The 14,782-nt window shown below is 44.2% G+C and overlaps 1 protein-coding gene across 1 annotated transcript in view; it reads right to left on the reverse strand.

The window, feature by feature from the left end:
- The window catches only part of LOXHD1 (lipoxygenase homology domains 1), a 439,720-nt gene that overhangs the window by 69,625 nt on the left and 355,313 nt on the right, over window positions 1-14,782 (reverse strand). Inside the window, exons 38-39 of the mRNA XM_030192909.1 lie at window positions 7,421-7,606; window positions 6,138-6,265 (exon numbers count right to left, since the gene is read on the reverse strand). Of these exons, the coding sequence (XP_030048769.1) occupies window positions 6,138-6,265; window positions 7,421-7,606 (314 nt within the window). The remainder of the gene's footprint in view (window positions 1-6,137; window positions 6,266-7,420; window positions 7,607-14,782) is intronic.

Raw genomic sequence — 14,782 nt, forward strand, 5'->3', positions numbered from 1 at the left:
ACAGCCATTTTAGGTTTCAAAACAAAAGAATAGATCGACCTTCCTCCTTTAGTTTATATAAGAAACCATAGGGGTCTGACTCATTAGGCTTTGAGATCTGGTCACACAGGGGGGCAGAAGACCATGGACTGTGCTTGCAAGAGCTGCCCCCCACCTCCTGTTTTCAAGAGACAACTGCAACAAGCATACTATCTTGAGAGATGAGTTGGAAAGGGGATTTTCTTTTGGAGGGACTGCAGAAAAATTTAGCTGGGCTACAGGCTGTTTTGATCTTACACAGGCAAACCCTCTATAAAAAAGCACTTTTTCTGCTCATACTATCCCTGTGTTTTAGAATTCACAGACCAGGATATGGGCATGTGTGTGTGTGTGTTTGCTGCAGGGCATGATCTCACACAGTTGTCTCTTGAAAACAGGAGGAGGGGGCAGCTCTTGCAGGCACAGCCCATGCGCATCTGCTTTCTGTGTGAACGGATCTCAAAGCCTAATGAATCAGATCCCTACAGTTTCTTATGTATGCTAAAAGTAAAGAGGAGAAGGTCAGTCTATTATTTTGTTTTGAAACCTAAAACAGCTGTCTAGTACACCTTTGTAAACAGGGCCCTTAAACTTTCAATTCTCAACAATCTTTTGAAATAATAACATTTTGAATAATTTTTTAAATCGAAGTAAATCATACTGTGAGTGCAAATTAAGAGGTAAGGCATTCCAGAAAACAGGGGCAACTTCTAAAAATAATTGTTTACTAGTATATTTTTTTTTTTAACTAATTTCATGAGATAAAAAAATCCCTGATTTTTACACTTTGAACAGAATAGATTGCAATGCTAACTGAGACTATAAATAATCCAGTCAGTGCAATAGTTTAAAGGCTTAATGATGGCGCGATAAGGATGGGAAGTACCGCCGGGCTGCTGTGGTAGCCTGGCAGTACTTCTGTTATAGCGAGCGGTAAGCCCGTGTGGCAACCCAGAACTACCACCTGCCCAACATAGCATCCGATGGTAGTTCTGCCTCGAACACGCACCATTTCTGATGCAATAAAAAACTTTTACTGCAGCGCTAACCTGGCTGTAGCTCCACACACTGCCCAGTTACCACTGTGTTACTGCAGGAGCCCTTACCACCACCTCAATGGCCATTTTTTTTAAGGGGGCTTTATACCTGCTGCAGGAAAAAGGGCCCTGGCACGTGGGGAAAATGGCCCCCACCGCTACCGTGAGGCCATTTTAGCAACAGCTTGGTAAAAGGACCCCTTAACCCTGGCATCTATCTATAGGCAATCTGTAGAGAATTAACCTGTATAGGCAATCTGTAGAGAATTACCCCTGTTACCATATCTTCCTGCTTTTGGGGAAGAAGGGATAAAGTTTTAGCATTTCTATTGGTTTATGGTTTATTGAACTTACTATTCCACCTAAACTAACTCGCATATCTAAGTTATTTACAATCTGAAAACAAACTTCCACAGGAGGACAGGAACCACAATAACTGATAGGAAAGAACATCACCCCCCCCCCCCCCCCAAGACATGATCAAACTCAGCTAAAAGGAAAAAAGAGAAGAAAGAATGACAGAGTCAGAAAGATCAGTGGAGACACGAGGGAGGCAAGGGAAAGCAATGGACCCAGCTGTCATGTTTCTCTGAAATCTTATGTAGGGTTGAATGCTTGGTGGAAAAGTCATGTTTTTATGTCCAGGAAAATGTTCAACAACACAGTGGGGATCATCAGATGGTTACGGTAACATGATCCCTGTCTTCAACTGAACTGGTCCTCTTTAAGGTACAATGCAGATTCCATGCTTTTTTCTTTGGGAATTCCCTCCCCCTGAACATCCGTGCAGAATTATCTATTAAGAACTTTAAATCTGCCATAAAAACAGTAATACGGTGGTAACTGGCCAGTGTGTGGAGCTACCGCCAGGTTAGCGCTGCAGTAAAAGTTTTTTTATTGCATCAGAAATGGTGCGTGCTCGAGGCAGAACTACCATCGGATGCTGTGTTGGGCAGGTGGTAGTTCTGGGTTGCCATGCGGGCTTACCGCTTGCTCTAACAGAAGTACTGCCAGGTTACCACAGCAGCCCGGCGGTACTTCCCATCCTTACCGCGCCATCATTTCTGGCGCTACAAAAATTTATTTACTTTTCTATTGCTGGACTGTACCTGGCGGTAATCGGGAAGTGCTGCACGCTGACCAGTTACTGCTGGGTTAGCTCGGGAGCCCTTACCGCCACCTCAATAGTTGGTGGTAAGGGCCCCCCCCCCCTGAAATGGCCGCGCAGCAAGTACTTTACTTGCCACCCAATAGAAAAAAGACCCCCTCGAATACATTTTTGAAGTATGCAAACTCAAATATGCTTATCCCTAAGCATACTCCAGGAGCCCTAATAGTGAAAAGATTGACCTAGTATGGTTCTGGGTGACCAATATATAACTCTATAATATTTTAAATTAATTGAGATGTCCTCAGAAATATAAACTCACCCAAGCAAGGCGCCCCCTATTAGGAAGCCCTCTGAGGGTGGACGAATTTCTCAATCATAGGACTTCTCGATATGGTCTGTGCACAAAACTGACAATGGCCACATGATTGATGACCCACTCCTGATTGTAGAGGGGATTCATTACTGGAAGATACAGTATGTACTAATTTGTCCCGTAAATTCTGACCTCTTTTATATGCTATACAAGGATGCTGTGAAAAAGGTTCCAGCAAAGACAACATTTCCCAATATTGGTTAATAATCTTCGAAATCTGAGCTGCCAAGTCCGTGTATGTAAGAACGCATACAAACTTATCCATTACTTCAGCCGACTTTTCTTGCAACAATAATGGACATTGAGCAAACCATGCCCTTTTGTATGCTCGATGTATACTCCATTCTGGATAACCTCTCTCTAACAACCGACTGGTCAACACCTTCGATTGTTGTCAAAATGCAACATCTGATGAACAAATGCGACGTAAACGCAAAAAGTGTCCAATTGGTAGAGATTTTTTCATGCGATATGGATGATGGCTATTATATTGCAACAAGGAATTGCGGTCAGTAGGTTTTCTAAATACTGTAACAGCAATCTCCTGGTTGTCCTTATATACCCAGGTATCCAGAAACGATATGTTCTCACTGCTGCTTTGCATAGTGAATCTAAGATTATTATCAAGAGTGTTTAACCATGTTACAAACTGCTGTAAAGCGCTCTGAGATGCCGTCCAAATACAAAAGACATCGTCTATAAAACGATGCCAAATCTTCACATGTTGAAACCACTCTGACTTGTAAAGGTGTTTTTCCTCGAATGCACTCACATACAAATTAGCAATGCTGGGTGCCGCTGCTGATCCCATTGCGACCACATGGTGTTGAGCATAATACGTGGACTCAAACAAAAAATAATTTTTCAAAAGAACGAACTGGGCGATTTCCATCAAGAAAGTAGTAGAAACACGCGTCAAGGATGATCTTTTCTGTAATGTATCAAACACTATCTGCAAGGCTGCTGGCTGAGGGATATTAGAATACAACGACTCCAAGTCCATCGTTACTAACATCATCTCCAAAGTCACTGGACCCACTTGAGTAAGGACACATAAAAAATGAGAAGTGTCCTTGATATAAGATCTGGCCTGGGTAACCGATGGCTGTAAATGAAGGTCAAGAAAATGTGACAAGGGCTATAACACCGTATCTCTAAGAGACACAATGGGACGCCCCGGGGGGTCCTGCAATCTTTTGTGAATCTTAGGTACAGTGTAAAACACCGGTGTCTTACTTGCCACCCAGCCATTTCCTGCAGGAAAGCGAGACCTGCTCTTTTACCAGCTGCCGTAAAAGGGGGCCTTGGCACGCGTGTAAAACATGCACTGATGCCAATGCTGGCCCTCTTTTGCTGCAGCTTGGTAAAAGGGACCCTTATAAGTGTGCTAATCGCAAATTCTACAACAGCAATTGTGTGAGCAATCGCCATTAAAGAATACAGGCATAAGTCCAGAGTTACACTGTTACCTGTAGGCAACTAAGCATGTTTAACCTATACATACAAGTGCTAGACACACCCCTGACCTGTCTATGACCCTCTCACATCCACACACCCTTGCAATTGCACACTATGGGGTAGATATTCAGCTGATGGCGGTCAGCATTTTTATGTCCGCTGCTGGCTATATTCCCAGATCTTCAATGCTGGGCCATGTCTGGATACTGGCAGTGAACATCCATTGTATGCTGGCCGCTAAAGCTTATGCAGTTAAGTATATTCAGCCATTAATTGCATATGCTGAACCGCTTTAAGGTAGGACTGCTTTTTATTTGGCCCAATCTGAGTGGTTATCTTATGCAGTTAAGGGCCGACTACTGGCACTTAACTGCATAAGGGCCAACTCTGCCCTAGAATGCCCATAAGCTAACTTGTTTCAGCTCAGACGCTAACCACAAATATTCAGTGGCACTAACCAGTTAGTGCCACTGAAAATTCATGGTTAGCCACAGAACAGTGATTTAAACAGCTAGGAGCTCCTCCAGGATGTTTAAATTGCTTTGAATATTGGCAGCATAAGTTTTGCACGTTCAATTTTTAGTATCCCATCTAAATTCAGTTACATGTGTAACTGATAATTAATACCAATTAGTTCAATTAACACCAATTATAGTCAATAATTGGTCATTAACACCAATTAGCAGGTAATTATCATATTGTTACACATAACTGACAGTATTCTATAACTTCTACGTACGACTTTGCACACCAACTCCTGCATTCTATAAATTTCTGTGCACAATTTCATTGCATAACAAACCAATTAGCACTGATAATTGGGTGCTAACAATCAATTAACGCTAATTGGCAACAATTAGAATTTATGAATGCATCTTGCTAGGCATATTCTATAAAAATGCATGTGTAAATTCTAGTGTGTGAATCTGAAAAGGGGGCGTGGCCATGGGAGGCTCATGAGTGGGGCATGGCCATGAGAGAGGCAAATATGGGGAAGGGCCATGGGAGGGACATGGCCACAGGAGGGGCGTGAATGTTCCAAGAATTTGTGTGCACTGTTACAGAATACACCTACTCTGTGCCTAATTTAGGTGCAGGGATTTACACCAGGTTTCAGTTGGTGTAAATCTTCATGCCTAAAAGTTTATAGAATAGCGCTTAGTGCTTTTTTTTTTTTTTTGCACCGATTTTTCAGTGCCATATACAGAATCTAATCCTAAGCATAAAATTGTGCATGCAAGTTTATAGAATTAGGGGTGACATGCATGAAAAGAGGATGAGTAAAAACTGGTAGTTGCTTTTCAGGTGCATCTGAGCTCACTGGGCCTGATATTCAGCCGGTGGCGGACAGTGCGTTTGCTGTCTGCTGCCGGCATTAAACCCGGATATTCAATGCCAGACCGTATCTGGCAACCAACATTTAATATCTGGGTTATTTTGGCTGCTAAAAAGTTAACCAGCTATGCCAATATTCAGCGCTAACCAGTTAATGTTTTAGCGGTCAAAGATAGCCCTGTTATTCACTGTTCCTTCTAAGCTGAGAGGAGGTCTTCCACCTATAGTCCTGCCAGTGAGAGGTGCTTTTTCACTATTACATTTTCAATAGTGAGGGACAAGAAAGCTCTGCAGGACTCCAGGGAACCTGCCTGTCTGTAGCAATGGAAAATACAATATTGAAACACCACCACCCACTGGCAGGAATGTAGTTGGAGGACTCTCACTCAGCTTAGAGGGAAAATACTGTCAAACTGTTCAAAATAGCCAGTTTGGCACTGAATATCCGCGCCTAACTGGCTATGTCACACAATATAACTGGTTCGTGGCTAGCTGCTAACCAGGATATTTAGCGGGAGTTAACCAGTTCTCTCCCACTGAATATTATTATTATTATTTGTTGGATTTTGTATCCCACATTTTCCCACCAGTTTGCAGGCTCAATGTGGCTTACATTATACCGTAATGGCGATCACCATTTCCGGAAAGAAATTACAAGTAGTTCGTATCCTGTATTAGAGATGAGGTAGTAGAGCAAGTTAGGCGCTTAAACCCTATTTAACCAGCCAGAAGCCATTCCTGGCCGGTTAAATAGTTTTGAAAATTGGGAGGGGAGGGGCATGAAGTACATGAGGGAGTAGTGTACCTGTCTCTATTCTTTGGCAACAGCATTTCCTCTGAACTCCCGCTGGCACCAAAGCACATCATATAAACACTGGAATCAGTACCAGCATTCTGAAGATCTCCAGTAATGACTGTAACCTCATACAAGACCTGGCAAAAAAGCACAATAAGCACACAACTGTCAGAATTCAAAAACCTGCGTTGGAGTGTCTGTTGGTCAACCTCTACTTCAGTTGATTGCACTGTCCACGTAGAGGTCTCTCCTGTTTGTTGCTCCAGAATTCAAAAACCACCAAGTAGTTAGGATAACCAGAAGATTTTTACTATAGTTGGATTTTCACCTGTAACTAACCAGCTAGCAATTGAAAGTTTTCCTAACTTTAACAGCACAAAATTTGTATGGCTAGATATAAGACTGGAGTTGTTCATTTAAATGTATGGATTAGCCCTGAAAAAAACCTCTGGCTTCGCCCCTTTTCTGGTTGGCTGATTTTGTTTACAAAAGTTCAGTCGGTCAGGGTTGGGAGATTTTTATTCAGATTTATCTAGCTTTTTTTTTTTTTTGGATGATTCCTTAAAGACAAAAGTAAGAGATAATAAGAGGTGCAAAATATATTTTAAATGTTGCATAATAGCAGCAGGGAAAGCTAAATAAATGCAACTTAATGGCTTTCCTTAATGAGTGTAAATAAAGAGATCAGTACATAAGTACATAAGTAATGCTATACTGGGAAAAGACCAAGGGTCCATCGAGCTCAGCATCCTGTCCATGACAGCGGCCAATCCAGGCCAAGGTCACCTGGCAAGCTTCCCAAACGTACAAACATTCTATACATGTTATTCCTGGAATTGTGGATTTTTCCCCAAGTCCGTTTAGTAGCGGTTTATGGTCTTGTCCTTTAGGAAACCGTCCAACCCCTTTTTAAACTCTGCAAAGCAAACCGCCTTCACCACTTTCTCTGGCAACAAATTCCAGAGTTTAATTATACGTTGGGTGAAGAAAACTTTTCTCCGATTTGTTTTAAATTTACTACACTGTAGTTTCATCGCATGCCCCTAGTTCTAGTATTTTTGGAAAGCGTGAACAGACGCTTCACATCCACCTGTTCCACTCTACTCATTATTTTATATACCTCTATCATGTCTCCCCTCAGCTGTCTCTTCTCCAAGCTGAATAGCCCTAGCCTCCTTAATCTTTCTTCATAGGGAAGTCGTCCCATCCCTGCTATCATTTTAGTCGCCCTTTGCTGCACCTTTTCCAATTCTACTATATCTTGGTAATGTGTGCATTTTCTTGAGACATACCTTATGGCCAATGGCAATACAGTTGGCATCGAGAATGTTGAAGACACGTGCAGTAAGACCATCCCCTCTGTCTTTGGCTAACCAGCAATTGCAAACAAATGTGTACATGATCCCTTTCGTAGGCACAATGAGCTGTATCTCTTCTACTAGCCAGCAGCTCTCTGGAGTGGTCCCATCATGGCCCATCTGTGAAAAATCAAAGGAAAAAAACAATAAAAGCAAGGGAAAGAGTTTTGGTAGATCTGTGCACCTACCCAGAATCTGGCTATAACACAGAGCTCTAAGATCTGGAGACATTGCACTGAACTTCCACTATCTCCCGGGTATGAGTGACACCGTTAACAAGGCTTGATTCTGAGATATCTTATGTTTATAGAGGAAAGTGGAAAGAACAGGGATGGGAAAAGGCTGTGATGAAGACGCGGGGAGGGGGGGTAGGCAGTGGCGTACCAAGGGGGGGGGGGCGGTCCGCCCCGGGTGCATGCCGCTGGGGGGTGCTGCGGCACGCGCCTGCTGCAAGAGTTTGCTAACTTCTTTCATTCGCTGCAGCTCCCTCTGCCCCGGAACAGGTTACTTCCTGTTCCGGGGCAGAGGGAGCTGCAGCGAACGAGCAAAGTTAGTAAAGTCGCAGCAGGCACGCGCTGCGGCACCCCCCCCAGTGGCATGCACCCAGGGGGGGGGGGGGCGCCGCCCCGGGTGTCCGCCCCCCTAGGAACGCCACTGGGGGTAGGTGTTGTTTAGGTATTAACTCTTACGTGCACTTATATGCTGGTATGATAGAAGACCAAGGAGAGGAGATGACAAAACTAAGCTGGATAAGAAATGATCTTCTGTGGGTGATCAAGTACATAAGTATCTAAGTATTGCCATTCTAGGACAGACTGAAAGTCCATCAAGTCCAGCATCCTGTTTCCAACAGAGGTTAAAGTATCTGGAAAGATCCCAAAAAAGTACAATACATTTTATGCTGCTTATCCTAGAAATAAGAAGTGGATTTTCCCCAAGGCCATTTTAATAATGGTCTATGGACTTTTCCTTTAGGAAGCCATCAAAACCTTTTTTAAACCCTGCTAAGCTAACCGACTTTACCACATTCTCTGGCAAAGAATTCCAGAGTTTAATTACACATTCAGTGAAGAAAGATTTTCTCCAATTCGTTTTAAATTTACTACTTTGTAACTTCATTGCGTGCCCCCTAGTCCTCATATTTTTGGAAAGAGTAAACAAGCGAGTCACGTCTACCCGTTCCAATCCACTCATTATTTTATAGACCTCTATCATATCTCCCCTCAGCTGTCTCTTCTCCAAGCTGAACAGCCCTAGACACTTCAGCCTTTCATCATAGGGAAGTCGTCCCATCCCCTTTATCATTCTTGTTGCCCTTCTCTGTACCTTTTCTAATTCCACTATATCTTTTTTGAGATGCGGTGTATGGTTGATAGCTTGGAGGCAGCTTGGTTAAATCAGTGTAGGCAGAGAAAACCGAGCAGATGGAATAGGCCATCTGATCCTTATTTACCAATATTTACTATGTTGCTATATTATGTTACTGCGTAAGTGCTTAGAGAAGGGTAATTAGAAAAATAGGGCTGACTCAAACTGTCACTCAGAGCTAGTTAATACCTTGCCTTCCACAACTCAGTGTGCACGCAAGAGCAAATAACTTGATCATCATTCTTAGCTTTGCTTGACACTCATTTCCTTTCTACAGCACAGCTCTATTTCTGACTCATAGAGAGCATAGAGCAGTGATGGCGAACCTATGGCATGCGTGCCAGAGAGGGCACGCAGAGCCCTCTCCCTTCGTACGCGCGCCATCGCTTGTCTGCCCACTCTCCCAGCACCAGGCCGGCATGCCTCCTGCCCGCCCTCGCTCCAACCAAACAAGCAACCATCAACCCGCCCGTCCTCCCTCCCTCCCAGCACCAGGAAACCCCCCCCTTCTCTTAAATTTTAAAAGCGTACCTCCTCGGAGTTCATTCAGGCGGCATGCGTCGGCAGCGGCAGTGAAGCGCGTGTTCTTCGCTCGGCGCACCTTCCCTTCTGTCCCTCAAGCTCTGGTCCTGCCCATAGGTGGGACCAGAGCTTGAGATACAGAAAGGAAGGCGCGCTGAGCGAAGAACACGCGCTTCACTGCCGACGCATGCCGCCTGAATGAACTCCGAGGAGGTATGCTTTTAAAATTTAAGAGGAGAAGGGGGGGGGGTTCCTGGTGCTGGGAGGGAGGACGGGCGAGCGGGTTGATGGTTGCTTGTTTGGTTGGAGGGATGCGGGAGGCAGGCCTGGTGCTGGGTGCTGCTGGGTGAGAGGGAAGCCTGGTGTTGGGTGCTGGGTGGGAGGGAGGCCTGGTGTTGGGTGCTGGGTGGGAGGGAAGCCTGATGGCAGGGCCGTGCCTAGGGTCTCTGGCGCCCCCCTGCAGACTATCAGTTGGCGCCCCCCATCCCCGTGAAAATGATCACGCCCCCCCCCCCCCCCCGGTGAAAATGATCGCTCACCACTTGTTACACTGACAGGAATTGTCAGCAATATTCTTAGAAACAGATTGCTATACATTGCAAAATAAGATAGCAGATGTAAATTCTCAAAGTGGACATATTCCAAACGCTAAAATGAAAATAAAATGATTTTTTTCTACCTTTGTTGTCTGGTGACTTTCTTTTTCCGATCATGCTGGCCCAGTATCTAAGTCTGCTGCTATCTGTCCTCTTAACTCCATTTCCAGGGCTTCCTTTCCATTTATTTCTTTACTTTCCTCCTTTCTTCTTCATTTCTTGCTCTATATCCATTTCCAGCAATTTCTTCTCTCTCCCTGGGTCCTGACCTCCCATCCACGTCCATCCTTGTCCCTCTCTGCCCTTCCCTCCTCCATCCATAGCCAGCAATCCTCCTCTCTCCCCTCCCCTCCATTTCCAGCAATTTGTCCTCTCCCTGGGCCCCCATGTCCATCCTTGTCCCTCTCTGCCCTTCCCTCCTCCATCCATAGCCAGCAATCCTCCTCTCTCCCCTCCATTTCCAGCAAATTGTCCTCTCCCTGGGCCCCCATGTCCATCCTTGTCCCTCTCTGCCCTTCCCTCCTCCATCCATAGCCAGCAATCCTCCTCTCTCCCCTCCCCTCCATTTCCAGCAAATTGTCCTCTCCCTGGGCCCTCATGTCCATCCTTGTCCCTCTCTGTCCTTCCCTGCTGCATCCATAGCCAGCAATCCTCCTCTCTCCCCTCCCCTCAATTTCCAGCAAATTGTCCTCTCCCTGGGCCCCCATGTCCATCCTTGTCCCTCTCTGCCCTTCCCTCCTCCATCCATAGCCAGCAATCCTCCTCTCTCCCCTCCCCTCCATTTCCAGCAAATTGTCCTCTCCCTGGGCCCTCATGTCCATCCTTGTCCCTCTCTGTCCTTCCCTGCTGCATCCATAGCCAGCAATCCTCCTCTCTCCCCTCCCCTCAATTTCCAGCAAATTGTCCTCTCCCTGGGCCCTCATGTCCATCCTTGTAACTCTCTGCCCTTCCCTCCTCCATCCATAGCTAGCAATCCTCCTCTCTCCCCTCCCCTTCCAGCAATTTGTCCTCTCCCTGGGCCCTTCTGCTGCCCTCCCATCCATGCCTCTCTGCCCTCCCATCCATGCCCTCCCATCCATGCCTGTCTCTCTGCCCTCCCATCCATGCCTCTCTGCTCTTTCCCCCGTGCCCTGGGGCCTTTAAATCTTTTACTTCCGGTCGCAGCAGCGTCAGTGAAAGTGGAGTGCTGCCGATGTCTCCCTTCCCTTCGCGCTCTTGGTTCCCTCAGTGTCCGCCTTCTTCTGACGTCAGAAGAAGGCGGGACACTGAGGGAACCAATGAGTGCAAGGGAAGAGTTTAATTACATGTTGGGTGAAGAAACATTTTCTCCGATTTGTTTTAAATTTACTACACTGTAGTTTCATCGCATGCCCCCTAGTCCTAGTATTTTTGGAAAGCGTGAACAGACGCTTCACATCCACATGTTCCACTCCACTCATTATTTTATATACCTCTATCATGTCTCCCCTCTGCCGTCTCTTCTCCAAGCTGAAAAGCCCTAGCCTCCTTAGTCTTTCTTCATAGGGAAGTCGTCTCATTCCCGCTATCATTTTAGTTGCCCTTCGCTGCACCTTTTCCAATTCCACTATATCTTTCTTGAGATATAACACAAAGTATATTATAATTTTTAAAATTTTATTGGGAACAATAATATATTAAATATAAGAGGAAAAGACAACATTATACCTAAATTATGCAAAGAGCACAAACTACATGTGTTGTATATATGCAGCTGGCAACACAAGCTTTAAGTAAACAACAGAATAGGATATAAGCAGGGCTTTTTTCAGCTGGAACGTACATTACTGCAATCCAAAAATGTCACCCACCTAAGTCTAGAAACAATCAAGGAGCGAAGCTGGCCAAAGGAAACAGAAGCATGAACCACAGATGCCAAAAAGAATCTTTATTAACTGACCCAACATGGCCGTGTTTCGGCTCAATGTCTGCATCAGGGGTCCTATTAAATAAAATCAATTCATTCTTGGTCTCATTTCCTCTCGTTCTGTCTGTCTTTTATACAAACACACATACATATTTCCTTATCCCCTACATTCAAAGCATAATGAACTATTTATGATCCAGTGGGTTGCAAGAAACCAAGGCCACATGGTTGTCTCAGAGGCAGATGATGCCAAATGAATCTGATTGATTTCTCTGACTGGGTCACTAGAGAACTAAATCAAGGGTATATACTGGATGTGCTCACACGCCCTCTCTATACTGTAGTGCCGTGTAGGGCGTGGCACAGTCCTAATTCCCAGGTCTGCCCACTCTTACACTTTCCTTTTGAAGAAACCAGGAAAAATGTACAAATCCAGAACCAACTCAGGTCCAGGATTTCCAAGTCTCCAGCTCAAGTATTCACAAAGCAACCAAGTTCCAAAACATGAAGGCTTTTATTCAACAAAAAGAATCAAATTCCATGAGAAGAGTTAAGTCTGCAGGAGCCTATACTGAATGCCCCCTATTCACAAAAAAATATATATATATACATACATACATATAGAAAATTATTAATATGTATTGAATAGTCTTTGCTACTTTTCTGGGGATTGGGTCTTTTTACATATCCTGGGGAAGGACTGCACTAAGCATTATTGGGAAGGTTTTGAACCTTGGGAAACTGCCCTTCTTGGTAATTATAATCACCCTTCTCCTGCTGCAACATTCAAGGAGTGCAAACTCATCTATCAAGGTAAATTCTTCTCCCATCAAATAGTATTTATATTGGCAGTCAGGTATGAAAAGATAACAGGGAGGCCAGGAGGGTGTCCTATGCATCACAAAATATATTCATTCTTCTATCCCCCACACTACCCCCACACCACCCACATCCTCTCTACACAAGACTACCCAAAATATCCCCATACTTTTCAATATAAACCCTGCCTCATATCAGCCACACACCCCACATCCCTTGTCTCATATCTCCCATATATACTCTCATGCCCCCCACAGCCCTTTACATATGCATCTTTCTCACCCCCCCCCCAAAAAAAAAAAACAAACCTCATCTTTCTTACCCCCTAGAATCATGCCTCAGGTCTCATCTCCTACCCCCTCAAATACCCATCCAACTACCCCTATACACATACTCCATCACACACATACACACAAAAACACACATTCACCCAGAAAATCCTGCATACCTTTATCTACTCCACTCAGTCTCTCAGACACACAAATCCACACCTCTTCACACCATGGCCCACTCTATACTCCCTTACTATACATGCGTGCATGCAGCACACATACATCCACCCACAGGCAGACTAACCTACACACCCCCATCACACACAAACTATAGCATAGTTTACTATTCGGCTGAATACAAACAATGAAAAATACTATTCGGCTGAATATGAATACCAAATACGAATAATAGGCACTGAGCTTTAATATAACAAATAATAAAAGAAGCAACATCAAGTGTATTTCAGAAAGATTTAGCACAGTACAGCCCCAGATTATTCATATTCAAATTTAAATCACTATTCGGGCAGTTAAACTCTTGTTTAAAAATTGACAACTGTGAACTCGAAATATATCAAGGTAGTGGAGGTAGGGTGTGCGATGATGGTGGTATGGTGATGTTACACGTCTCGAGACTCCGGTCTATGTAATACGCCAAAAAAAAAAACTGAGCACAATCTTCTAATTTAATTAGATATTTATTTTTCTTTGGTTTTGAGCTTTTTATATATTTTGTGAGTTTTTTGTTTTATTTCAATACTAATGGCTTCTGTTTAAAACTTATAGTTAAAATTTAATGCCAAGAAGTGTAGAGTGATGCACTTGGGGTGCAGAAACCCGAAAGAGAGATACCGAATAGGAGGGGAGAGATTAGTAAGCTCGACTCGGGAGAGAGACCTTGGGGTGTTGGTGTCTGAGGATGTAAAGGTGAAGAAACAATGCAACAAGGCGACAGCTATGGCCAGGATGCTAGGCTGTGTAGAGAGGGTGTAACCAGCAGAAGAAAGGAGGTGTTGATGCCCCTCTACAAATCGTTGGTGAGGCCCCTCTTGGAGTATTGTGTTCAGTTTTGGAGGCTGTATCTTGCTAAAGATGTAAAAAGACTGGAAGCGATGCAATGAAAAGCTACAAAAATGGTATGGGATTTGCGTTGCAAACCGTATGAGGAGAGACTTGCCGACCTGAACATGTATACCTTAGAGGAAAGGAGAAACAGGGGTGACATAATACAGACATTCAAATATTTGAAAGGTATTTATCCACAAATGAACCTTTTTCGGAGACGGGAAGGTTGTAGAACTAGAGGACATGAATTGAGGTTGAAAGGGGGCAGACTCGGGACTAATGTCAGGAAGTATTTTTTCACGGAGAGGGTGGTGGATATGTGGAATGCCCTCCGTGGGAGGTGGTGCAGATGAAAACGGTAATGGAATTCAAACATGCATGGGATAAATACAAAGGAGTCCTGTTTAGAAGGATGGTTCCAAGGAATCTTAGCGGAGATTGGGTGGCGACGCTGGTAATTGGGAAACAAAATGGGAAACAAAACTTCTACAGTCTACACCCTTATCGTGACTGAATAGCTAGGGATGGGCTGGAGTGTAAATTTTAAGGGGCTTCATCGTCTGTGCCCTGAGAAAGGCAAGGACAAATCAAACTCGGATATACATATAAAGTATCACATACCATGTAAATGAGTTTATCTTGTTGGGCAGACTGGATGGAACGTACAGGTCTTTATCTGCCGTCATTTACTATGTTTACTATGTATGTTACTATTCGGCTAAATACCAATAATATTTTAGGGGCACTATTCAGGGCTGAATCAAATCAA

This window comes from Microcaecilia unicolor, chromosome 2 (genome assembly GCF_901765095.1).
Source record: "Microcaecilia unicolor chromosome 2, aMicUni1.1, whole genome shotgun sequence".
Lineage (NCBI taxonomy): Eukaryota > Metazoa > Chordata > Amphibia > Gymnophiona > Siphonopidae > Microcaecilia > Microcaecilia unicolor.